This window comes from Panulirus ornatus, chromosome 47 (genome assembly GCF_036320965.1).
Source record: "Panulirus ornatus isolate Po-2019 chromosome 47, ASM3632096v1, whole genome shotgun sequence".
NCBI classification, from domain to species: domain Eukaryota; kingdom Metazoa; phylum Arthropoda; class Malacostraca; order Decapoda; family Palinuridae; genus Panulirus; species Panulirus ornatus.
This window is the reverse complement of record NC_092270.1, coordinates 13,920,029-13,947,379: the sequence shown is the minus strand read 5'-3', so window position 1 is coordinate 13,947,379 and position 27,351 is coordinate 13,920,029. Positions and strand designations below refer to the sequence as shown.

Sequence of the window (27,351 nt, the reverse complement as noted above, 5' to 3'; positions counted from 1 at the left end):
AACCATGGAAGCGGAAGTGGATCATAGGGTGGGGGAGGGGGCGAAAATCCTGGGGGCCTTGAAGAATGTGTGGAAGTCGAGAACATTATCTCGGAAAGCAAAAATGGGTATGTTTGAAGGAATAGTGGTTCCAACAATGTTGTATGGTTGCGAGGCGTGGGCTATGGATAGAGTTGTGCGCAGGAGGATGGATGTGCTGGAAATGAGATGTTTGAGGACAATGTGTGGTGTGAGGTGGTTTGATCGAGTGAGTAACGTAAGGGTAAGAGAGATGTGTGGAAATAAAAAGAGCGTGGTTGAGAGAGCAGAAGAGGGTGTTTTGAAGTGGTTCGGGCACATGGAGAGGATGAGTGAGGAAAGATTGACCAAGAGAATATATGTGTCGGAGGTGAAGGGAACGAGGAGAAGAGGGAGACCAAATTGGAGGTGGAAAGATGGAGTGAAAAAGATTTTGTGTGATCGGGGCCTGAACATGCAGGAGGGTGAAAGGAGGGCAAGGAATAGAGTGAATTGGAGCGATGTGGTATACCGGGGTTGACGTGCTGTCAGTGGATTGAATCAAGGCATGTGAAGCGTCTGGGGTAAACCATGGAAAGCTGTGTAGGTATGTATATTTGCGTGTGTGGACGTATGTATATACATGTGTATGGGGGGGGGTTGGGCCATTTCTTTCGTCTGTTTCCTTGCGCTACCTCGCAAATGCGGGAGACAGCGACAAAGTATAAAAAAAATATATATATATATATATATATATATATATATATATATATATATATATATATATATATGTATTATCCCTGGGGATAGGGGAGAAAGAATACTTCCCACGTATTCCCTGCGTGTCGTAGAAGGCGACTAAAAGGGGAGGGAGCGGGGGGCTGGAAATCCTCCCCTCTCATTATTTTTTTTTTTTATTTTTCCAAAAGAAGGAACAGAGAAGGGGGCCAGGTGAGGATATTCCCTCAAAGGCCCAGTTCTCTGTTCTTAACGCTACCTCGCTAACGCGGGAAATGGCGAATAGTTTGAAAGAAAAGAAAAAAATATATATATATATATATATATATATATATATATATATATATATATATATATATATATATATATATATCTTTCTTTCTTTCATACTATTCGCCATTTCCCGCATTAGCGAGGTAGCGTTGAGAACAGAGGACTAGGCCCTTGAGGGAATATCCTCACCTGGGCCCCTTCTCTGTTCCCTCTTTTGGAAAAAAAAAAAAAAAAAAAAAAAAAAAAAAAAAAAAAAAAGTGAGAGGGGAGGATTTCCAGCCCCCCGCTCCCTCCCCTTTTAGTCGCCTTCTACGACACGCAGGGAATACGTGGGAAGTATTCTTTCTCCCCTATCCCCAGGGATATATATATATAGATATATATATCATTTCCTTGGTTGTTGACTGCTAACAGATGCCTCTTGGGTGTTGGTGATAGGTTCTAGAATTTGCTGTGTAATACTGTTGCCTTTATATGTTGATATGATATACTTGATATTATATGAAATATTTAAAGTGTATAAGGTAAGCCTCATCTATGAAATTGATTATTTGATTAATGATTATGTAATTTCTTTCACTTACAAGCTGAAATATTTAATTTCTCTGGCTCCCTGTATAGTTTAAGAACAATTGAAGTTAATTAGTGGTATAGGTACTGCACATTATCCCTGGGGATAGGGGATTAAGAATACTTCCCACGTATTCCCTGCGTGTCGTAGAAGGTGACTAAAAGGGGAGGGAGCGGGGGGCTGGAAATCCTCCCCTCTCGTTTTTGTTTTTTTTTTAAATTTTCCAAAAGAAGGAACAGAGGGGGCCAGTTGAGGATATTCCAAAAAAGGCCCAGTCCTCTGTTCTTAGCGCTACCTCGCTAACGCGGGAAATGGCGAATAGTTTAAAAGAAAAGAAAAAAAAATATATATATATATATATATATATATATATATATATATATATATATATATATATATATATATATATACACATATATATATATATACATACACATACATACGCACATATACACACACACACACACACACATATACATATATATACATATGAAAAATGTAAGAAACAATTTAGAAAACTGAAACTTCTAGCTTGAAATGAAATGAAAAAATGAATGTCACATAATGGTTCAACCTCTGGCTATGGAAAAGGGAAATGTATAATTTATTTACACAAACGTCAATAGCAGTTTGTAGATACATACATGATAATGGGGTTGGTGTTCTATCCTGCTGTGGTATCTTGATTTTTTCATTCATATTTACTGACTGTGTCTCTAGGTTTTGGGATGGTATTTACAGGGGACACACACTGGCTGATTCTTTCTGCTTTACTTTTTGCAAATAATGAAACAAATGGAAGTGAAGATGGCATTTACAAGATTTTACCGTATTACATGTAGTTAACAATTTGTATATGCAAGAAAAATAGATTCTCATTGACTTTTTGTGTAACAAGTCACAGCAAACCTAAGTTAATCTAAATTAACCAAACTAAACCATCTAAGCCAAACCAAATCTTCATTTTCAGATTAATTTTCAGCTGATTTGGAATTATAGTACCAGGAATGATTTGTGATGGTATAACCGTGCTTCTAAATTAGTTTTGGCCCCTCAGTAAGAGTTGGGCAGTTATTATCAAATGTTTGAAAATTATTTTTCTGCCATGTTATGGATACCAGATATGAAAACGAAAACATCTTGTATTTTTTATGAAGGCATTGTAATGCAAGAGTTAAAAGTAGTTATGTCATATTTGATGGCAAAATTGTACTCTTAGAGAAGGATCTTGAAATTTTATGATGTACTCAAAGGTTTAGCTACAAATGGATAGATGCCATCAGGTCCATGAGCCTTATACGAGTAAGCCATTGTCAGTCACATGAATCAAGAGATTTGTGCAGGTCTTTGAGCCTTGTATATATTGGTTATTGTCAGTCATCTGGTCCATGAGCCTAATGTGGGTTCATCTTCTTCATGTCATCCTTTCTAACTCTATTTGCTTCCTCTTATGTGCCAGTTTCATTCAATATAATGAAGTTTATTATGCTTGGTGGAGTGAAGAATACTTTGTTGGTTTTATACTGTGCATAGAAACGGTTTTATAAACAACAGGTGATGCTCGAAGTTGCATGCACAACTTGCCACTCCCATCACATCATGTTAGTTGGCATGGATCATTTGTGTCCAGATTGAAGTGGATGTGTGAGCCTTAAATGACATGATACTTTTTTTTCATGTTAGTCTAAGCCAGGTACCCATTTTATTGATCAGTTCCTAGGGGATGATGAACAGCAAGGAATGATTTTTTTTTTTTTTAATTTATTCCCATGATTTTTTTGTTGCAAAATATGATGAATACTCTTTTGAGTATTGTTTTCTCATGGTTCAAGATGGCATTTTGAATGGTATCTTTAAAGCATCTTGTCAGAGTACAGGAATTTTAACTCTGATTTATGAAGTATTTCCATTTAATTTTTTTAAGGCTCTGTACATGAAATTTTGCAGACATGAGTAGAGAAAAATGTGTCACTGGCTCAGTTTGTAAATAGAAAATTTGCCTTTTTTTCTTCCTTGATCGCTGTTTCCTCACTTCATCAAGGAAGCTCCAGGAACTGATGAAGAAAGCTGCATCCTCTCTCTTTTATTCTATAGCTGTTATGTGTAATGCACCTTGACCACAGCTTCCTATCCACAACCAGGCCCCACACTGTACACTAGACTGTTCACACGCCCTAGTTCAGGCCATTGACAGCGTGTTGACCTATTTATACCACATCATTCCAATTCACTCTATCTAGTGCATGCCATTCACCTCCTTCATGTTCAGGCCCAGATTGCTCTAGACCTTTTTCACTCTGTCCCGCCGTCTCCAGTTTGGTATCCGGTACTCCTGATTCCCTCCACTTTTGTCTTATATCCTCTCTGTCAACCTTTCCTTACTTAATCTCTCGTCCAAACCATTCCAGCGCACTCTCTTCAGCACTATCAACCACAGTCTTTTATTACCACATCTCACTCTTATCCTTTCTTTGATTACTCAATCAAACCGCTTCACACCGTGTATGTTCCTCCAACATTCATTTCTAAGACATCCACCCTCTGCACAGCCTTATGTATTACCCATGCCTCATATCCATGTGATATTGTTGATACTACTGCTACAAATATCCCATTGAATTTTTTGAAGATTTGCTTGTTTAAAACTGCTTAGGCTGTGACATTCCTAAAATGAATAAGAAGTGCAGAGTATCTAGTAGTTGTACCAGACATGAAATAAAACAGAAAAACTATTTTTTTTAATTATGTGTTGATAAATGTTATGTATCCCTGGGGATAGGGGATTGAGAATACTTCCCACGTATTCCCTGCGTGTCGTAGAAGGCGACTAAATGGGGAGGGAGCGGGGGGCTGGAAATCCTCCCCTCTCATTTTTTTTTAATTTTCCAAAAGAAGGAACAGAGGGGGCCAGGTGAGGATATTCCGAAAAAGGCCCAGTCCTCTGTTCTTAACGCTACCTCGCTAATGCGGGAAATGGCGAATAGTTTGGAAAAAAAAAAATGTTATGGTATATTTGCTGATTTTATAAACAGTAACAATGTTTTCTGTGTATCCCAACTAATGTATAGATTGATTTTCAGTGACATTCATTACAATTTGAAGATTTTTCCCTACTGTAGAGATGCATTGCCACATTTTGTAATGGAAGTCAGTGGAGAAATGAGTATCGATTTGAAAAATTTCAAGTTAAGAATGTTTTTCTGAAATGTAGCCCATTCATAAATTGAGGGATAGTTGTACATATTACACATTAATCTTGTGCTCAGATATTATTGTGGTGTTAAATTGTTATAAAACCTCACTTATAAGATTTATTATTTGCAGGCCACAAGACAACCACAATCCTGCTGGACGGGAAGAGGGTCAAACTGCAATTGTGGGACACTTCTGGCCAGGGACGCTTCTGCACTATCATCAGATCTTACTCAAGGGGAGCTCAGGGCATCCTTCTTGTTTATGATATAACAAATAAGTGGTCATTTGAGGGCCTTGATCGCTGGATGAAGGAGATTCAAGAGGTTAAGAAAAATTTCTATATGTTTCAAAGTATTTTTGATTCGTGTGGTATTTTGTCCTTTGTGCACCATATTTATATTTTTATTTTGCTTTGTCGCTGTCTCCCGCATTAGCGAGTTAGCGCTAGGAAACAGACGAAAGAATGGCTCAACCCACCCACATACACATGTATATCCATACACGTCCACACAAGCAAATATACATACCTATACAACTCAATGTATACATATATATACACACACAGACATATACATATATACACATGTACATAATTCATACTAGAGGGGTGAAGCGGTTTGATTGAGTAATCAAACGCGGTGTGAAGCGGTTTGATTGAGTAATCAAAGAAAGGATAAGAGTGAGATGTGGTAATAAAAGACTGTGGTTGATAGTGCTGAAGAGAGTGCGCTGGAATGGTTTGGACGAGAGATTAAGTAAGGAAAGGTTGACAGAGAGGATATAAGACAAAAGTGGAGGGAATCAGGAGTACCGGATACCAAACTGGAGCTAGAGGGGACGGGAGCGGGGGGCCAGAAATCCTCCCCTCCTTGTATTTTTTTTTAACTTTCTAAAATGGGAAACAGAAGAAGGAGTCACGCGGGGAGTGCTCATCCTCCTCGAAGGCTCAGATTGGGGTGCCTAAATGTGTGTGGATGTAACCAAGATGTGAAAAAAGGAGAGATAGGTAGTATGTTTGAGGAAAGGAACCTGGATGTTTTGGCTCTGAGTGAAACGAAGCTCAAGGGTAAAGGGGAAGAGTGGTTTGGGAATGTCTTGGGAGTAAAGTCAGGGGTTAGTGAGAAGACAAGAGCAAGGGAAGGAGTAGCAATACTCCTGAAACAGGAGTTGTGGGAGTATGTGATAGAATGTAAGAAAGTAAATTCTCGATTAATATGGGTAAAACTGAAAGTTGATGGAGAGAGATGAGTGATTATTGGTGCATATGCACCTGGGCATGAGAAGAAAGATCATGAGAGGCAAGTGTTTTGGGAACAGCTGAATGAGTGTGTTAGTGGTTTTGATGCACGAGACCGGGTTATAGTGATGGGTGATTTGAATGCAAAGGTGAGTAATGTGGCAGTTGAGGGAATAATTGGTATACATGGGGTGTTCAGTGTTGTAAATGGAAATGGTGAAGAGCTTGTAGATTTATGTGCTGAAAAAGGACTGATGATTGGGAATACCTGGTTTAAAAAGCGAGATATACATAAGTATACTTATGTAAGTAGGAGAGATGGCCAGAGAGCGTTATTGGATTACGTGTTAATTGACAGGCGCGCGAAAGAGAGACTTTTGGATGTTAATGTGCTGAGAGGTGCAACTGGAGTGATGTCTGATCATTATCTTGTGGAGGCTAAGGTGAAGATTTGTATGGGTTTTCAGAAAAGAAGAGTGAATGTTGGGGTGAAGAGGGTGGTGAGAGTAAGTGAGCTTGGGAAGGAGACTTGTGTGAGGAAGTACCAGGAGAGACTGAGTACAGAATGGAAAAAGGTGAGAACAATGGAAGTAAGGGGAGTGGGGGAGGAATGGGATGTATTTAGGGAATCAGTGATGGATTGCGCAAAAGATGCTTGTGGCATGAGAAGAGTGGGAGGTGGGTTGATTAGAAAGGGTAGTGAGTGGTGGGATGAAGAAGTAAGAGTATTAGTGAAAGAGAAGAGAGAGGCATTTGGACGATTTTTGCAGGGAAAAAATGCAATTGAGTAGGAGATGTATAAAAGAAAGAGACAGGAGGTCAAGAGAAAGGTGCAAGAGGTGAAAAAAAGGGCAAATGAGAGTTGGGGTGAGAGAGTATCATTAAATTTTAGGGAGAATAAAAAGATGTTCTGGAAGGAGGTAAATAAAGTGCGTAAGACTAGGGAGCAAATGGAAACTTCAGTGAAGGGCGCAAATGGGGAGGTGATAACAAGTAGTGGTGATGTGAGAAGGAGATGGAGTGAGTATTTTGAAGGTTTGTTGAATGTGTTTGATGATAGAGTGGCAGATATAGGGTGTTTTGGTCGAGGTGGTGTGCAAAGTGGGAGGGTTAGGGAAGATGATTTGGTAAACAGAGAAGAGGTAGTAAAAGCTTTGCGGAAGATGAAAGCCGGCAAGGCAGCAGGTTTGGATGGTATTGCAGTGGAATTTATTAAAAAAGGGGGTGACTGTATTGTTGAGTGGTTGGTAAGGTTATTTAATGTATGTATGACTCATGGTGAGGTGCCTGAGGATTGGCGGAATGCGTGCATAGTGCCATTGTACAAAGGCAAAGGGGATAAGAGTGAGTGCTCAAATTACAGAGGTATAAGTTTGTTGAGTATTCCTGGTAAATTATATGGGAGGATATTGATTGAGAGGGTGAAGGCATGTACAGAGCATCAGATTGGGGAAGAGCAGTGTGGTTTCAGAAGTGGTAGAGGATGTGTGGATCAGGTGTTTGCTTTGAAGAATGTATGTGAGAAATACTTAGAAAAGCAAATGGATTTGTATGTAGCATTTATGGATCTGGAGAAGGCATATGATAGAGTTGATAGAGATGCTCTGTGGAAGGTATTAAGAATATATGGTGTGGGAGGCAAGTTGTTAGAAGCAGTGAAAAGTTTTTATCGAGGATGTAAGGCATGTGTACGTGTAGGAAGAGAGGAAAGTGATTGGTTCTCAGTGAATGTAGGTTTGCGGCAGGGGTGTGTGATGTCTCCATGGTTGTTTAATTTGTTTGTGGATGGGGTTGTTAGGGAGGTGAATGCAAGAGTTTTGGAAAGAGGGGCAAGTATGAAGTCTGTTGGGTATGATAGAGCTTGGGAAGTGAGTCAGTTGTTGTTTGCTGATGATACAGCGCTGGTGGCTGATTCATGTGAGAAACTGCAGAAGCTGGTGACTGAGTTTGGTAAAGTGTGTGAAAGAAGAAAGTTAAGAGTAAATGTGAATAAGAGCAAGGTTATTAGGTACAGTAGGGTTGAGGGTCAAGTCAATTGGGAGGTGAGTTTGAATGGAGAAAAACTGGAGGAAGTGAAGTGTTTTAGATATCTGGGAGTGGATCTGGCAGCGGATGGAACCATGGAAGCGGAAGTGGATCATAGGGTGGGGGAGGGGGCGAAAATTCTGGGAGCCTTGAAGAATGTGTGGAAGTCGAGAACATTATCTCGGAAAGCAAAAATGGGTATGTTTGAAGGAATAGTGGTTCCAACAATGTTGTATGGTTGCGAGACGTGGGCTATGGATAGAGTTGTGCGCAGGAGGACGGATGTGCTGGAAATGAGATGTTTGAGGACAATGTGTGGTGTGAGGTGGTTTGATCGAGTGAGTAACGTAAGGGTAAGAGAGATGTGTGGAAATAAAAAGAGCGTGGTTGAGAGAGCAGAAGAGGGTGTTTTGAAATGGTTCGGGCACATGGAGAGGATGAGTGAGGAAAGATTGACCAAGAGAATATATGTGTCGGAGGTGGAGGGAACGAGGAGAAGAGGGAGACCAAATTGGAGGTGGAAAGATGGAGTGAAAAAGATTTTGTGTGATCGGGGCCTGAACATGCAGGAGGGTGAAAGGAGGGCAAGGAATAGAGTGAATTGGAGCGATGTGGTATACCAGGGTTGACGTGTTGTCAGTGGATTGAATCAAGGCATGTGAAGCGTCTTGGGTAAACCATGGAAAGCTGTGTAGGTATGTATATTTGCGTGTGTGGACGTATGTATATACATGTGTATGGGGGTGGGTTGGGCCATTTCTTTCGTCTGTTTCCTTGCGCTACCTCGCAGACGCGGGAGACAGCGACAAAGCAAAAAAAAAAAAAAAATAATAATAAGAATGATAATAATAACAATAATAATAATAATGATAATGTGATTACTGCCTCAGCACAGGGAGACAGTTGTTAACACTCCTGATGTATGGCTTACTTTGTAATGGTTGCAGTGCATGATTCGTTTTGACATTCTAATGCCATTTAACATTCAAGTCAAGAGACCAAATTCATTGATTATGAACCTGGTTCAGGAGATGCTTCATTGCCAGTCATGAACCACATCAGAGCCAACATATGACGATTTTATGTTTTTCATGCCATTTGTCATGGAAATCTCACAGGAAACATGGGGAGCCATTGTCACCCGTTACAATTATGGTCCAGCATTTCTGAAATTGTCCGGTCGGTCACTGTCCACTGGAATACCATCTCTATGGATTAGGCAGTACCATGAGACTGGGGCTACAGCTGATTGGCAGTGGAGTGGCTGACCACACGCACTACCCCGGGAACGACCAAGTTGATGGGTTTTATTTGTGATCAAGCCGTGAGGGGTACAATCTAACATCCATGCTGGTGGCATCTGTACCTCACAGGTTTAATGCTGTCATAGTGGTGGCAGGAGATACACAAAATACTAACTTAGTGAAATAGATTATAAAGATATGTGTTCATATCATATGTTTGGATATTCATGCACACACTTCTGATGCCAATTCAGATGTTTATCAATATGAGGAGAGATAATATACCATTACAGAACAAAGCTGTTAAAGTGACTGACAATTGCTTATTGGAAAATAGAAGCCACTAACGAAATGAAATCAAGCTTTCACAGATTCTGTAAAATAGTAAACTTATTTTACATATTTTTTATGTTTAATTGTGAAGGTAAGATATACCAGTGTAAGTGATTTCGTAAGGCTATTTACGAAATTACAAAATTGATTAATGAATACGAATGAAAGTATCAGTAAATCAACATATGGCATTCACATTAACACAGGGTTACCAACTTCCAACCCGAACAGCCCTCATGACCCCATGTTTATCGACCATGGTCTCATATTGTTTCCCACGAAGTGTGGACAGATAGTTGTTTTGGCTACTGTACATAGACTATTTATATTTATTATACTTTGTCGTATAAAGTGCATAAGACAAGGGAACAAATGGGAACATCAGTGAAGGGGGCTAATGGGGAGGTGATAACAAGTAGTGGTGATGTGAGAAGGAGATGGAGTGAGTATTTTGAAGGTTTGTTGAATGTGTTTGATGATAGAGTGGCAGATATAGGGTGTTTTGGTCGAGTTGGTGTGCAAAGTGAGAGGGTTAGGGAGAATGATTTGGTAAACAGAGAAGAGGTAGTAGAAGCTTAGAAGAAGATGAAAGCTGGCAAGGCAGCGGGTTTGGATGGTATTGCAGTGGAATTTATTAGAAAAGGGGATGACTGTATTGTTGACTAGTTGGTAAGGTTATTTAAGGTATGTATGTATGACTCATACTTTGTCACTGTCTCCTGCATTAGCGAGGAAGAGCAAGGAAACAGAGGAAAGAATTGCCCAATCCACCCACATACACATGTATATACATACACAACCACACATGCACATATACATACCTATACATCTCAACATATACATATATATACACACACAGACATATATACACATGTACATAATTCATACTGTCTGCCCTTATTCATTCCCGTCGCCATCCCACCACACATGAACTGACAACCCCCTCCCCTCGCATGTGCACGAGGTAGTGCTAGAAAAAGACAACATAGGCCACATTCGTTCACACTCAGTCTCTAGCTGTCATTTATAATGCACCGAAACCACAGCCCACCAGGCCCCACAAATCTTTCCATGGTTTACCCCAGACGCTTCACATGCCCTGGTTCAATCCATTGAGAGCACCTTGACCCGGGTATATCACATCGTTCCAATTCACTCTATTCCTTGCACGCCTTTCACCCTCCTGCATGTTCATGCCCCAATCACAGAATCTTTTTCACTCCATCTTTCCACCTCCAGTTTGGTCTCCCACTTCTCGTTCCCTCCACCTCTAACACATATATCCTCTGTCAATCTTTCCTCACTCATTCTCTCCATGTGACCAAACCATTTCAAAACACCCTCTTCTGTTCTCTCAACCACACTTTTTTTATTACATCTCTCTTACCCTTTCCGTACTAACTGGATCAAACCACCTCACACCACATATTGTCCTCATACATCTCATTTCCAGCACATCCACCCTCCTCCGCACAACTCTATCTATGGCCCACGCCTCGCAACCACATTACATTGTTGGAACCACTATTCCTTCAAACATACCCATTTTTGCTTTCCAAGATAAAGTTCTCAATTTCCACACATTTTTCAATGCTCCCAGAACTTCCGCACCCTCCCACACCTCATGATCCACTTCCATGGTGCCATCCTCTGCCAAATCCACTCCCAGATATCTAAAACACTTCACTTCCTCCAGTTTTCTTCATTCAAACTTACCTCCCAATTGACTTGTCCCTCAACCCTACTGTTCCTAATAACCTTGCTCTTATTTACATTTACTATCAGCTTTCTTCTTTCACACAGTTTACCAAACTCAGTCACCAGCTTCTGCAGTTTCTCACACGAATCAGCCATCAGCGCTGTATCATCAGCAAACAACAACTGACTCACTTCTCAAGGTCTCTTATCCTTAACAGACAGCATACTTACCCCTCTCTCCAGAACTCTTCCATTCACCTCCCTAATAACCCCATCCACAAACAAATTAAACAACCATGGAGACATCACGCACCCCTGCTGCAAACCAATGTTCACTGAGAACCAATCACTTTCCTCTCTTCCTACTCGTACACATGCCTTACATCCTCGATAAAAACTTTTCACAGCTTCTAACAACTTGCCTCCCACACCATATATTCTTAATACCTTCCACAGAGCATCTCTATCAACTCTTATCATATGCTTTCTCCAGATCCATAAATGCTACATACAAATCCATTTGCTTTTCTAAGTATTTCTCACATACATTCTTCAAAGTAAACACCTGATCCACATATCCTCTACCAATTCTGAAACCACACTGCTCTTCCCCAATCTGATGCTCAGTACATGCCTTCACCCTCTCAATCAATACCCTCCCATATAATTTCCCAGGTATACTCAACAAACTTATACCTCTGTAATTTGAGCGCTCGTTTTTATCCCCTTTGCCTTTGTACATTGGCACTATGCAAGCATTCTGCCAATCCTCAGGCACCTCATCATGAGTCATACATACATTAAATAACCTTACCAACCAGTCAACAATACAGTCACCCCCTTTTTTAATAAATTCCACTGCATTACCATCCAAACCCGCTGCCTTGCTAACTTTCATCTTCCACAAAGCTTTTACAACCTCTCCTCTGTTTACCAAATCATTCTCCCTATCTCCCTAACCCTCTCACTTTGCACACCACCTCAACCAAAACACCCTATATCTGCCACTCTATCATCAAACACATTCAACAAACCTTCAAAATACTCACTCCATCTCCTTCTCACATCACCACTACTTGTTATCACCTCCCCATTAGCCTCCTTCACTGATGTTCCCATTTGTTCCCTTGTCTTACGCACTTTATTTACCTCCTTCCAAAACATCTTTTTATTCTCCCTAAAATTTAATGATACTCTCTCACCCCAACTCTCATTTGCCCTCTTTTTCACCTCTTGCATCTTTCTCTTGACCTCCTGCCTCTTTCTTTTATATATCTCCCAGTCATTTGCATTATTTCCCTGCAAAAATCGTCTAAATGCCTCCCTTCTCTTTCACTAATAATTTTACTTCTTCATCCCACCACTCACTACCCTTTCTAATCTGCCCACCTCCCACGCTTCTCATGCCACAAGGATCTTTTGCGCAAGCCATCACTGCTTCCCTAAATACATCCCATTCCTCCCCCACTCCCCTTACGTCCTTTGTTCTCACCTTTTTCTATTCTATACTCAGTCTCTCCTGGTACTTCCTCACTCAAGTCTCCTTCCCAAGCTCACTTACTTTCACCACTCTCTTCACTCCAACATTCTCTCTTCTTTTCTGAAAACCTCTATATATCTTCACCTTTGCCTCCACAAGATAATGATCAGACATCCTTCCAGTTGCACCTCTCAGCACATTAACATCCAAAAGTCTCTCTTTTGCGCGCCTATCAATTAACACGTAATCCATTAATGCTCTCTGGCCATCTCTCCTACTTACATACGTATACTTATGTATATCTCTTTTTAAACCAGGTATTTCCAATCACCAGTCCTTTTTCAGCACATAAATCTACAAGCTCTTAACCATTTCCATTTACAACACTGAACACCCCATGTACACCAATTATTCCCTCAACTGCCACATTACTCACCTTTGCATTCAAATCACCCATCATTATAACCTGGTCTCATGCATCAAAACTACTAACACACTCACTCAGCTGTTCCCAAAACACTTGCCTCTCATGATCTTTCTTCTCATGCCCAGGTGCATATGCACCAATAATCAGCCATCTCTCTCTCCATCCACTTTCAGTTTTACCCATATTAATCTAGAGTTTACTTTCTTACACTCTATCACATACTCCCACCACTTCAGTTTCAGGAGTAGTGCTACTCCTTCCCTTGCTCTTGTCCTTTCACTAACCCCTGACTTTACTCCCAAGACATTCCCAAACTGCTTTTCCCCATTACCCTTGAGCTTCGTTTCACTCAGAGCCAACACATCCAGGTTCCTTTCCTCAAACATACTACCTATCTATCCTTTTTTCTCATCATGGTTACATCCACACACATTTAGACACCTCAATCTGAGCCTCGAGAAGGATGAGCACTCCCCTGACTCCTTCTGTTTCCCCTTTTAGATAATTGAAATACAAGGAGGGGAGGGTTTCTAGCCCCCCGCTTCCGTCCCCTTTAGTCGCCTTCTGTACATAGACATTTATCTGTGTACCCACACTTACAACACCTAACTGTGGTTGATCTCATTGTGAGGAAGCAATTTCTTCATTTATTATGCAATTCTGTTTTCAATTTGTTTTTTGTAATTTCAGAGTCTTATTGATTTTCTTTCACTGCTTGTCTATTTATTATTTATATCTCTGACGCTTGTTCCAAATAGAACTCCCCAAAGGGGAGGCCATGGCAGCAGTCTCCATAACTAAAGAACTTCATTGCTGCTTCCTAGCCTTTAGTGTGTCACCCTTAACAGGCCACTGGCAGAGGGCAACTCGAGCGCAATGTTTGCAGAGGCTCCTACAGTATCTTTCACATGTTTTCTATTTTCTGCATAAGCAGTGTAGCATCCAGAATGAATGACTGAGCTTTAGAGGATAAAAGGTCCTCATATGTCTCTTTCTTCTGTTCCTTCTTTTAGAAAGTAGCACATTTGGGGAAGATTTCCAGCCCTTCGCTCCTGCCCCTCTTAGTTACCTTCTACTGCACACAGGAGATAACTTGGGAGTATTCTCCTTTCCCTTATCCCTAGGGATAAGTCCTAATCATATTTGTTTTATATTTATTTTTCTACATTTAGCATGCTTTCTGTTACTGTGGCTGACTGGCTGAACTCACTGGTGTAGTGGTTAGTTTTCTTGACCATGAGTCATTCATGGGCCTCCCAGGGGTGAGTGCATAGGTTTGAATCCTGGTCGCAGCTGTTCATCCACCCCTAGGGGTTGGTCGATAAAATTGGTGACTGAATTAGGCTAGGGCAAACAGGTATTGAACCATTCATCTGGAAAGCATGGGACTGGAGACATCCCAGATTTCAGATTTTTCTGGTTTTCTGGAACACTGCCTAATATATACCTAAAATAGGAAATAAACAGTGAAAAATAAAGAATAAAATTGTATTGAAAAGATACAGATTAATAACCTAAAGCAGTGTCTGTTTGATGTACAAAGCCTGCCACATTCAAAACTAGCCAGTTTTCTGGAATGTGGATAAAAGGTGTGGTGAAATGGTTTGGACACATGGAGAGAATGAGCGAGGAAAGATTGACATAGAGGATATATGTGCCAGGTGGAGGGAACAAGAAGTAGGAGACGAAATTGGAGGTGTAAGGATGGAGTGAAAAAGATTTTGAGTGATCGTGGCCTGAACATCCATGAGGGTGAGAGGAACAGAGTGAATTGGAACGATGTGATATACCAGTGTCAGTGTGCTGTCAATGGACTGAACCAAGGCATGTGAAGTGTCTGGGATAAACTGTGGAAAGGTCTGTGGGGCCTGGATGTGGATAGGGAACTGTGGTTTCAGTGCATTACACATAACAGCTAGAGACTGAGTGTGAATGAATGTTTTTTTTTTTTTTTTTTAACTTTCCTGGTGCTACCTCACTGAAAGGGGGGAATGTTATTTCCTGTGTGGCAGGGTAGCGACAGGAATGGATGAAGGCAAGCAAGTATGAATATGCACATGTGTATATATGTATATGTCCATGTATGTATATGTATAGATATGTGCATGTTGTTAGAAGCGGTGAAAAGTTTTTATCGAGGATGTAAGGCATGTGTACGTGTAGGAAGAGAGGAAAGTGATTGGTTCTCAGTGAATGTAGGTTTGAGGCAGGGGTGTGTGATGTCTCCATGGTTGTTTAATTTGTTTATGGATGGGGTTGTTAGGGAGGTGAATGCAAGAGTTTTGGAAAGAGGGGCAAGTATGCAGTCTGTTGTGGATGAGAGAGCTTGGGAATCTCAGTGAGTCAGTTGTTGTTCGCTGATGATACAGCGCTGGTGGCTGATTCATGTGAGAAACTGCAGAAGCTGGTGACTGAGTTTGGTAAAGTGTGTGAAAGAAGAAAGTTAAGAGTAAATGTGAATAAGAGCAAGGTTATTAGGTACAGTAGGGTTGAGGGTCAAGTAAATTGGGAGGTAAGTGTGAATGGAGAAAAACTGGAGGAAGTAAAGTGTTTTAGATATCTGGGAGTGGATCTGGCAGCGGATGGAACCATGGAAGTGGAAGTGAATCATAGGGTGGGGGAGGGGGTGAAAATTCTGGGAGCCTTGAAGAATGTTTGGAAGTCGAGAACATTATCTCAGAAAGCAAAAATGGGTATGTTTGAAGGAATAGTGGTTCCAGGAATGTTGTATGGTTGCGAGGCGTGGGCTCTGGATAGAGTTGTGCGCAGGAGGGTGGATGTGAAGGAAATGAGATGTTTGAGGACAATATGTGGTGTGAGGTGGTTTGATCGAGTAAGCAATGTAAGGGTAAGAGAGATGTGTGGAAATAAAAAGAGTGTGGTTGAGAGAGCAGAAGAGGGTGTTTTGAAATGGTTTGGTCACATGGAGAGAATGAGTGAGGAAAGATTGACCAAGAGGATATATGTGTCAGAGGTGGAGGGAACAAGGAGAAGTGGGAGACCAAATTGGAGGTGGAAAGATGGAGTGAAAAAGATTTTGAGTGATCGGGGCCTGAACATGCAGGAGGGTGAAAGGCATGCAAGGAATAGAGTGAATTGGAACGATGTGGTATACTTGGGTGGATGTGCTGTCAATTGATTGAACCAGGGCATGTGAAGCGTCTGGGGTAAACCATGGAAAGTTCTGTGGGGCCTGGATGTGGAAAGGGAGCTGTGGTTTCGGTGCATTATTACATGACAGCTAGAGACTGAGTGTGAACGAATGGGGCCTTTGTTGTCTTTTCCTAGCGCTACCTTGCGCACATGAGGGGGAGGGGGATGTTATTCCATGTGTCGCGAGGTGGCAGTGGGAATAAATAAAGGCAGACAGTATAAATTATGTACATGTGTATATATGTATATGTCTGTGTGTGTATATATATGTGTACATTGAGATGTATAGGTATGTATATTTGCGTGTTTGGACGTGTATGTATATACATGCGTATGTGTGTGGGTTGGGCCATTCTTTCGTCTGTTTCCTTGCGCTACCTCGCTAACGCGGGAGACAGAGACAAAGCAAAATAAATAAATAAATAAATATATGTGCATGTATGGGTGTTTATGTATATATATGTGTAAGTGAGTGGTTAGACCAGTCTTCGTCTGTTTCCTGGTGCTACTTCACTAATGTGGGAAGTAGCGATTAAGTATAATAAATAAATGAAGTAGTGCAAATGACTGCGAGATACATAAAAGAAAGTGGCAAGAGGTCAAGAGAATGGTGCAAGAGTTGAAGAAGAGGGAAAATGAGAGTTAGGGTGAGAGAGTATCATTGAATGTCAGGGAGAATAAAAAGATGTTTTTGAAGGAGGTAAATAATGTGCGTAAGACAAGAGAACAGAGAGGAACTTCGATGAAGGGAGCAGGTGGGGAAGGGATAACAGATAGTGATGGAGTGAGTATTTTGAAGGTTTGTTAAATGTGTTTGATCATAGAGTGGGAGATATAGGGTGTTTTGGTCGGGGTGGTTTACAAAGTGAGAGGGTCATGGAGAATGATTTGGTGAAAAGAGAAGAGGTAGTGAAAGCTTTGTGGAAGATGAAAGCCGGCGAGGCGGTGGGTTTGGATAGTATTGCAGTGGAATTTATTAAAAAATGGGGTGACTGTATTATTGACTGGTTGGTAAGGATATTCACTGTATGTATGGACCATGGTGAAGTGCTTGAGGATTGGCGGAATGCATGCATAGTGCCATTGTACAAAGGCAAAGGGGATAAAGGTGAGTGTTCAAATTGCAGAGGTTTAAGTTTGTTGAGTATTCCTGGGAAATTATATGGGAGTGTATTGATTGAGAGGGTGAAGGCATGCACAAAGTATCAGACTGGGGAAGAGCAGTGTGGTTTCAGAAGTGGTAGAGGATGTGTGGATAAGGTGTTTGCTTTGAAGAATGTATGTGAGAAATACTTAGAAAGACAAATGGATATATATGTAGCATTTATGGATTTGGAGAAGGCATGTGATAGGTTTGATAGAGATGCTTTGTGGAAGATTTTTAGAGTATATATTGTGGGAGATAAGTTGCTAGAAGCAGTGAAAAGATTTTACTAAGGATGTAAGGCATGTGTACGAGTAGGAAGAGTGGAGATTGATTGGTTCCCAGTGAATGTCGGTGTGTGACAGGGTTGTGTGATGTCCCCATGGTTGTTTAATTTGTTTATGGATGGGATGGCTAGGGAGGTAAATGCAAGAGTTTTGGAGAGAGGGGTGAATATGTAGTCTGTTGTGGATGAGAGGGCCTTGGAAGTGAGTCAATTGTTGTTTGCCAATGATGCAGCTCTAGTGGTGGATATGTGTGAGAAACTGCTGAGGTTGGTGACTTGAGTTTGGAAAAGTGTGTCAAAGGAGAAAGTTGAGGGTAAATGTGAATAAAAATAAAGGAAATAGGTTCAGTATGGTCGAGGAACATGTTATTTGGGATATAAGTTTGAATGGAGAAAAATTGGAGGAAGTGAAGTGCTGTAGATATCTGAGAAGTGGACTTGGCAGTAGATGGATCCATGGAAACGGAAGGGAGTCATAGGGTAGGGGAGGGGCCGGAGGTTCTGGGAGTGATGAAGAATGTGTGGAAGGAGAGAACATTATCTTGGAAAGCAAAAATGGTATGTTTGAAGGAATAGTGGTTCCAACAATGTTATATGGTTGCGAGGCATGGGCTTTAGATAGGGTTTTATGGAGGAGGATGAATGTGTTGGAAATGAAATGTTTGAGGACAATATGCGGTGTGAGGTTGTTTGATCGAGTAAGTAATGTAAGGGTAAGAGAGATGTGTGGAAATGAAAAGAGTATTTTTGAGAGAGCAGTAGAGGGTGTGTTTAAATGGTTTGGAATTATGGAGAGAATGAGTGAGGAAAGATTGACAAAGAGGATATATGGATCAGAGATGATACTGAACTAGGGCATATGAAGTACCTAGGGTAAGTCATGGAAAGGTCTGTGGGGCCTAGTCTTGGATAGGTGGCTGTGGTTTTAGTACATTACACTTGACAGAGACTGGATGTAAGCAAACGAGGCATTTTTCTCCATCTGTTCCAGTGTTATCCAACTGTGTTTGAATGAAAATCATCCTGGGGAAAAAAATCCACTAGACTTTGATGGTATTTTATCCAGTCAGAATTTTCTGTTAAAGATTCTACCAACATGATTGTTTCTTGTTTTCTCAATCAGTGTTTGTATGTAAATCTCTATTCTTTTGTTAGTTCTTCTTTCCAACCTTTTTACCTTTGTAAGAATGCTTAAGAACTATGTTTTGTTAGAATAGTAATGTAATCAGTTATATGAATATTGATTTTTCAGATATCTTAAAATTGATTATTTTCTTCCTTCCAGCATGCTCCAGGTGTGCCAAAGGTGTTGATAGGCAACCGACTGCATCTGGCATTTAAAAGACAGGTGAGCCAGAGTCAAGCAGAACAGTATGCTGCAAAGAATCATGTGAACCTTTTCGAAGTTAGTCCTCTCTGTGACTTTAATATTGTGGAAAGTTTCACTGAACTCTCCAGATTGGCTCTTAAACGCAATGGTATGGAACGACTATGGAGAGCAAATAAAGGTAAGGTGGACAAATGTTAATTTTTCTTGATATTTATGTTGTACCATTCATTTTCACCTTTTCCAGATTGTTTTCTACTGGATAGTCAACTGTATATTTATATATCCATTGTTGTAGTGGACTTACTTTCTTCTTTCAGCGTGCAGCTGATTATTTCAGTCTCCTCAGAGCACAGTAATATTACCCTCTTTATGAAAAGGTGCACAAAGAATACAAAAACATGTTATATACTTACTGAAGACTTAACCATTCCCAGTTTAGGAAAGCCAATTCTATGTATGCAAGTTACATAAAGTTTTATTTTGTAAGTTTTTGATGATTTGAATAGATGCAGAAAAAGTAACAAAAGCTGTGTTTTTCTTATGAAATGTTTCACAAATGTAGTGTGAAAAAATCAAGAGTTTTTCCCAAATGAGAGTGGTGTAGGTGGTGCTATCAGTGGGGTTGGGCACCACAGACTCAATGAAAAGGTGCACACCACCCACTGTGGTCCCTAGCAGGTTGCTGAAGCACCCAAGTAGTTCCAGTGACTTATATTCTGCTTGGGTTACCAACTATGTTCAGCCAGTCCCACCCCTCAGCTAATGTCCTTCCTCACCCTAATTCCATAACCTCCAAAGTTTATGTCACACCTCAGCCACCCATCCAGCTGTTCCCCTCCTCCTTCCTTATGGGACCTCTTTCTCCCCATCCCACCTCTGTTCGCCCCTCTCACGAGCAGTCAGTTTGCATTATACAGCGACTTGCATGAAAAGAGCTAAGACAACTGTACCATAATTATAGGAGATTCATTGATCAGAAATCTGGGCAAGCACATGGCAGGGTATTCAAGAGCTGAGAGAACAGTCAGTGTCTAGCTCAGTGTTAGAATTTCCCACATTAAACAAAAGGTTAAAGACATAAAGTACCTGTAAAATGTCATGTATAGTGGTGAGTATTGGAAGCAATGACATTTACCTAAAGAATTTAAATTTAGAAATCATCATAGAAGAATATAGTGAGCTGATTAGCACCCTGAAAGATAGATCGGTTAACAGATATTATTAGGGCTCCCTGAGATATAATGTAACTATGCCCAAACTAGAGATCTAGGTGTAAATGAGAAGCTAAAATGCTTGTGCTTGGATGCTAAGTTTGTCTTTGTAGGCCCGTGCTCGACTTTATAGGAGATAGTGGATTATACATTTGAGACAGTATTCACCTTTGCAATAAAGGTGCCATGTGAGTCATAGATCAAATTACCATAAACTGCAGGGAAATTTTTTTTTGAAGGCCGCTAGAGGGTGGTTTGTTGACCACATCATACAGATGGTTGAGGTGAGGTCAGTTCATATTACTTGTCACACAAGGGAGGTCAGGTTGAATCCCCTCCTCACACCAGACAACGATGACAGGGGGATGAGTCATGGGGGCACACCACACCTCGGTTTAGAAATAGTCATTCACCAAATCTTACCTCCAGTCTTGTACAGAAGTCACTCAAAAGAAATTAGATGTACTTTACATGAGTATAAGATCCATCCAAAACAAAATAGGTAAACAGTGAACATGTTGATATCACTGGTTTAACAGAAACATATCTGAATGCGAAAAACACTGATCTGATGAGCGAGTACAATCTACCAGACTACATATTATTTGTAAGGGATAGAGATGGTTGAGGAGGCGAAACTGCACTGTATGTAGAATCTTACCCAAACCCCACTGAAATTCAGACAACAGCATATGCTGCTGTTGACACTTGTTTGTTGAGAGTAGCACAGAATTTTCCAAACTTTACCTGAATGTAGTGTATAGACATCCTAGTCACCTAGCAGATATTAACACTTTCATGTATGAGAGTTTACAACAAGCAATACAGGAAAAAGGCTAAATTATTCTTGGAGATTTTAATCTCTCAGAGATCAATTGGCAAAGTGTAGAAAGTGAATCTTCTAGAGTTATCATCTCATCTTTGTTGAAGACAGTTTTCTCTGTCAAACTGTAATTGAGCCAGTGAGGTAAGCTAATATACTTTATTTAGTTATTGCATCCCAGTAGTTCTTAGTTACTAATACCTGTATTTAAGGACATCCAGGCATTTGTGACCATAAAATGGTTAGTGAAGATGTGGGTGTCAAAACCAACTTCCTTAAAACCAATATTATTACCCCTAACATTAAAAGGGCAGATTCTAATGGGTTATGTGACACATTAAAGAGTCTCACCCTTGTTTGTTCATGCCCAAAGGAATTAAGGGCCAACAAGACACATTCATTTGCCATTCACAACTGAAACAATACCAACAAGCCTAAATGGTACTCCCCAGATTTTGTTATATGGCACTGAAATAATCTTTGCAAGATTAAGAGTTAGACTGACCTAATATTGCATTGCAATATAATACAGAAGACAAGTGAAAGGACTCATCAAAGTGAGTATTGCAAGAGACAATGGTAGAGATCCTGAAAGATTTTATAGATATATTTGAGGATGGGGAGAAGGAATACTTACTATGTATTCCCCGCGTGTCGTAGAAGGTGACTAAAGGGGGCAGGAGCGGGTTCTTGAAACTCTCCCCTCCTTGTATTTTAATTTTTGTATGTGGCATTTATGGATCTGGAGAAGGCAAATGATAGAGTTGATAGAGATGCTGTCTGAAAGGTATTAAGAGTATATGGTGTGGGAGGCAAGTTGCTAGAAGCAGTGAAAAGTTTTTATTGAGGATGTAAGGCATGTGTATGAGTAGGAAGAGAGGAAAGTGATTGGTTCTTAGTGAATGTTGGTTTGCGGCAGGGGTGTGTGATGTCTTCATGGTTGTTTAATTTGTTTATGGATGGGGTTGTTAGGGAGGTGAATGGAAGAGTTCTGGAGAGTGGGGCAAGTATGCAGTCTGTTGTGGATAAGAGGGCTTGGGAAGCGAGTCAGTGGTTGTTCGCTGATGATACAGCACTGGTGGCTGATTCTGGTGAGAAACTGCAGAAGTTGGTGACTGAATTTGGTAAAGTGTGTGAAAGAAGTAATCTGAGAGTAAATGCGAATAAGAGCAAGGTTATTAGGTACAGTTGGGTTGAGAGACGAGTCAATTGGGAGGTAAGTTTGAATGGAGAAAAACAGGAGGAAGTGAAGTGTTTTAGATATCTGGGAGTGGATTTGGCAGTGGATGGAACCATGGAAGCAGAAGTGAGTCACTGGGTTGAGGAGGGGCAAAAGTTCTGGGAGTGTTGAAGAATGTGTGGAAGGCAAGAACATTATCTTGGAAAGCAAAAATGGATATGTTTGAAGGAATAGCAGTTCCAACAATGTTATATGGTTGCGAGGCGTGGGCTATAGATAGGGTTGTTCAGAGGAGGGTAGATGTGTTAGAAATGAGATGTTTGAGAACAATATGTGGTGTGAGGTGGTTTGATCGAATAAGTAATGAAAGGGTGAGAGAGATGTGTGGTAATAAAGAGAGTGTGGTTGAGAGAGCAGAAGAGGGTGTATTGAAATGGTTTGGTCACATGAAGAGAATGAGTGAGGAAAGATTGACCAAGAGGATATATGTCTCAGAGGTGGAGGGAACAAGGAGAAGTGTGAGACTGAATTGGAGGTGGAAGGATGGAGTGAAAAAGATTTTGAGCGATTGGGGCCTGAACATGCACGAGGGTGAAAGGTGTGCAAGGAATAGAGTGAATTGGAACGATGTGGTATACCGGGGTGGACGTGCTGTCAATGGATTGAACCAGGGCATGTGAAGCGTATGGGGTAAACCATGGAAAGTTTTGTGGGGTCTGGATGTGGAAAGGGAGCTATGGTTTCAGTGCATTATACATGACAGCTAGAGACTGAGTGTGAACGAATGTGGCCTTTGTTGTCTTTTCCTAGTGCTACCTAGTCCGTGTGCGGGGGGAGGGGGTTGTCATTTCGTGTGGTGGGGTGGCATTGGGAATGAATAAAGGCATCAAGTATGAATTATGTACATACTTGTATATGTCTGTGTATGTATATATATGTATATGTTAAAATGTATAGATATATATATATGTGCGTGTGTGAACGTTTATGTATATACATGTGTATGTGGGTGGGTTGGGCCATTCTTTTGTCTGTTTCCTTGCGCTACCTTGCTAACGCGAGAGACAGCGACAAAGTATAGTATAAAGACAAGAGAACAAATGGGAATGTCAGTGAAGGGGGCAAATGGTGAGATAATAATGGGTAGTGATGAAGTTAGGAGATGGAATGAGTATTTTGAAGGTTTTTGAATGTTTGATGATATAGTGGCAGATATAGGGTGTTTTGGCCAGGATGGTGTATGTAGTAAAAGGGTCAGGGAGAATGATTTGGTAAACACAGAAGAGGTAGTCAAAGCTTTACGGAAGCTGAAATCCGGCAAGGCATCAGGTTTGGATGGTATTGCAGTGGAATTTATTCAAAAAAGGGGGTGACTGTGTTGTTGACTGGTTTGTAAGCATATTCACTGTATGTATAGATCTTGGTGAAGTGCCTGAGGATTGGCGGAATGCATGCAAATGTATGTATGGATCATGGTGAAGTACCTGAGGATTGATGGAATGCATGCATAGTGCCATCGTACAAAGGCACAGGGGATATAGGTGAGTGTTCAAACTACTGAGGCACAAGTTTATCGAGTATTCCTGAAAAATTATATGGGAGGGTATTGATGGAGAGGGTCAAGGCATGTACAGAGCATCAGATTATGGAAGAGGAGAGTGGTTTCAGAAGTGGTAGAGGATGTGTGGATCAGGTGTTTGCTTTGAAGAATGTGTGTGAGAAATACTTAGAAAAACAGATGGATTTTTATGTAGCATTTATGGATCTAGAGAAGGCATATGATATGGTTGATAGAGATGCTTTGCGGAAGGTTTTAAAAGCATATGGTGTGGGAGGTAAGTTGCTAGAAGCAGTTTACCAAGGATGTAAGGCATGTGTACGAGTAGGAACATAGGAGAGTGATTGGTTCCCAGTGAATGTCAGTTTGCGGCAGGGGTGTGTGATGTCCCCGTGATTTGATTTGTTTATGGACAGAGTGATTAGGGAGGGAAATGCAAGAGGTTTAGAGAGAGGGGCGAATATGTACTCTGTTGTGGATAAGAAGGACTGGGAAGTTAGTCAATTGTTGTTCGTTGATGATACAGTGCTGGTGGCTGATTTGGGTGAGAAACTGCGGAGGTTGGTGACTTGAGTTTGGAAAAGTGTTTGAAAGGAGAAAGTTGAGAGTGAATGTGAATAAGAGCAAGGTTAGTAGGGTTATGGAACAAGTTGATTGGGAGGTAAGTTTGAATGAAGAATTGGAGGAAGTGAAATGTTTTAGATATCTTGGAGTGGACTTAGCAGGAGATGGAGCCATGGAAGCAGAAGTGAGTCACAGGGTGGTGGAGGGGGTGAAGGTACTGGGAGCAGTGAAGAATGTGTGGAAGGCGACAACATTACCTCGGAGAGTAAAAATGGGTATGTTTGAAGGAATAGTAGTTCCAACAATGTTATATGGTTGTGAGGCATGGGCTGTAGATAGGGTTGTGTGGAGGAGGGTAGATGTGTCGGAAATGAAATGTTATAGGACAGTATGTGGTGTGAGGTGGTTTGATCGAGTAAGTAATGAAAGAGTAAGAGGGATGTGTCAAAATAGGAAGAGTATGGTTGAGAGAGCAGAAGAGGATGTGTTGAAATGGTTTGGACTTGTGGAGAGAATGAGTGAGGAAAGATTAACAAAGAGGATATATGTGTCAGAGGTGAAAGGAACAAGGAGAAGCAGGAGACCAAACTGGAGGTGGAAGGATGGAGTGAAAAAGATTTTTGGCGATTGGGGCCTGAGCATACTGGAGGGTGATAGCCATGCAAGGAATAGAGTGAATTGGAACGATGTGGTATATTGGGGTTGATGTACTGTCATTGGACTGAACCAGGGCATGTGAAGCGTCTAGGGTAAATCATGGAAATGTCTGTGGGGCCTTGATGTGGAAAGGGAGCTGTGGTTTCGGTGCATTACACATGACAGCTAGATGAGTGGGAATGAATGTGGCCTTTTTTGTCTGTTTTCCTTCGCTACCTCAATGAAGCAAGGGGGTAGCATCACTATTTCCTGTGCAGCAGGGTAGCAACAGGAATGGATGAAGGCAAGCAAGTATGAATATGTACATGTGTATATACGTATATGTCTGTGCATGTGTCTGTATATGTTGATATGTATATGTGCATGTATGGGTGTTTATGTATGTATGTGTATATGAGTGGATGGGCCAGTCTTTGTCTGTTTCCTGGTGCTACCTCACTGATGTGGGAAACTGCATTTAAGTATAATAATAGATAAGAAAGAAATGTCTTTGATGAGAAACATATAAGGAGTGGATAGGATCCATACTGTACGAGGATGGGGAAACCATTGTGAATGATAAAAGCATTGAAGCAACCCTGATCAAGTTTTTTTGCTCTGTTTTTACATTAGAAAGCAGCAAAATGGCTTTTGAGAGAAGAATAAATAGCGCTCACTTGATACAGCTACACCACTTATTTTCCGGCACTCTTGGTTCCAAAGCCTTGTCGGATTAACCATTTTGCCGGACCAACCTTGGTCACTTAATAATAATTCATCAACACACCTCTAACCCACTAATTATACTTCTCCCATGAGTTTAAAATATACCATGGACTGCTACAAATATTGAATGTTTGAGTACCCTGAGATGGTAAGTCTGTCCTTAGATTGTTTGAATCTAGTGGTGTATGGTATGGTATGGCAGGTAGGGCAGGTGCCCTGGGTGCCACTTGAAGGGGTGGGCGCCAGTGGCGTAAGGGCATCCTGGTTCCAGACAGTGATTCGGATCTTAAAGATTTAGATTTCTTGACCATAAAAACATATCTTTGGCTTTTGGAATACATTGATATTATTATTAGTTCAATAGTTATTCACAAAAATTGATATTTCCGTAATGGCGTCCTGGTTCCAGACAATGATGCGGATCACTCCCAAAATCTAATCAATTGGTCCTTGTCATTTTTGATTTTTCCTTGAAAATTTCAGCATGAACTTTTGTTGAAAGTTGCTCACAGACAAACAAACAAATGCCGTGTATATTATCTCCTTGGTGGAGATAATAAGAATAAGAAATATTGGTGTCATATGGGTGCAATTTCAGTGCTTGCCATAGGCACTGTTTCCCCTAGATACACCCTTGTTTGAATCCTGTGGAGTCTTCTTCATCTTCTTTCGCTAGTGTTTTCTGAGGTGTGCATTGCCAGAATAATCCAGTTTCGTGTGCATTGTACACCTGCTCAGGACTGAGGTGCTCGTCAGCTATGAGTTTCACAAATTTGTCCACATACTCGGCAGCTCCTTTGTGGTTTGCAGACTGCTTTTCTTTGCACACTTTATTCATGCAAAATCTGTGATGCTTCTCGAATCTTTGAAGCCATTTTTCACTATAGTCACACTCATGTAATTTAAGTTCTTTGTGGAACAAATTAGCCTGGTCCATTATCATGCTACCTGACAAGTCCACTCCATCACTTGGATGCTGTCAAAACCATTCCATCATCACTCGATTGTGCTCAGTACTCTTACCATCTTTCATAGTTTTTCTAATTGTCATTTGCTTCTTGGAATTGCTGTCTGCGTAGAATTTTCATATTTTCTCCCTTTGCTTCTATCATAAACAGTTGATGAACCAATACTGTAGATGTCACACAGCTGATGCACCGAAACACCACAGTCCATTTTTTTCAACAGCTCTACTTTATCTTGGATTGATATGGACTAGTATTTACGTTTGACACCACAACTGACACTCTCATATGTCTTAGAAGCCACAGCTAGGGTTAAATCTAAGCCAAATAAGCTAAGAATCTCACAAAATTGCAGTATTACCACTAAGAAGTGCAGTGTAAAGAATGTAAATAAGCACATCCTACACACAGTGCCATCTATGGCCACCCAGTAAACTAGTTTGGTGGCTGTGGTGATTTCATGTTCCCTCACGTAATTTTGTCTGGACTAAAGGAGGTGCCAAACCATCAGTTAGTTGCTGGAAATTCGGTGGAGTACTTGTACGACAATTTATGTC

General features: G+C 40.8%; 1 protein-coding gene across 1 annotated transcript in view; it reads left to right on the top strand.

Moving 5' to 3' along the window:
- Positions 1-27,351, top strand: part of Rab40 (RAS oncogene family member Rab40) — a 108,798-nt gene that overhangs the window by 59,529 nt on the left and 21,918 nt on the right. Inside the window, exons 2-3 of the mRNA XM_071689747.1 lie at positions 4,904-5,097; positions 19,087-19,309. Of these exons, the coding sequence (XP_071545848.1) occupies positions 4,904-5,097; positions 19,087-19,309 (417 nt within the window). The remainder of the gene's footprint in view (positions 1-4,903; positions 5,098-19,086; positions 19,310-27,351) is intronic.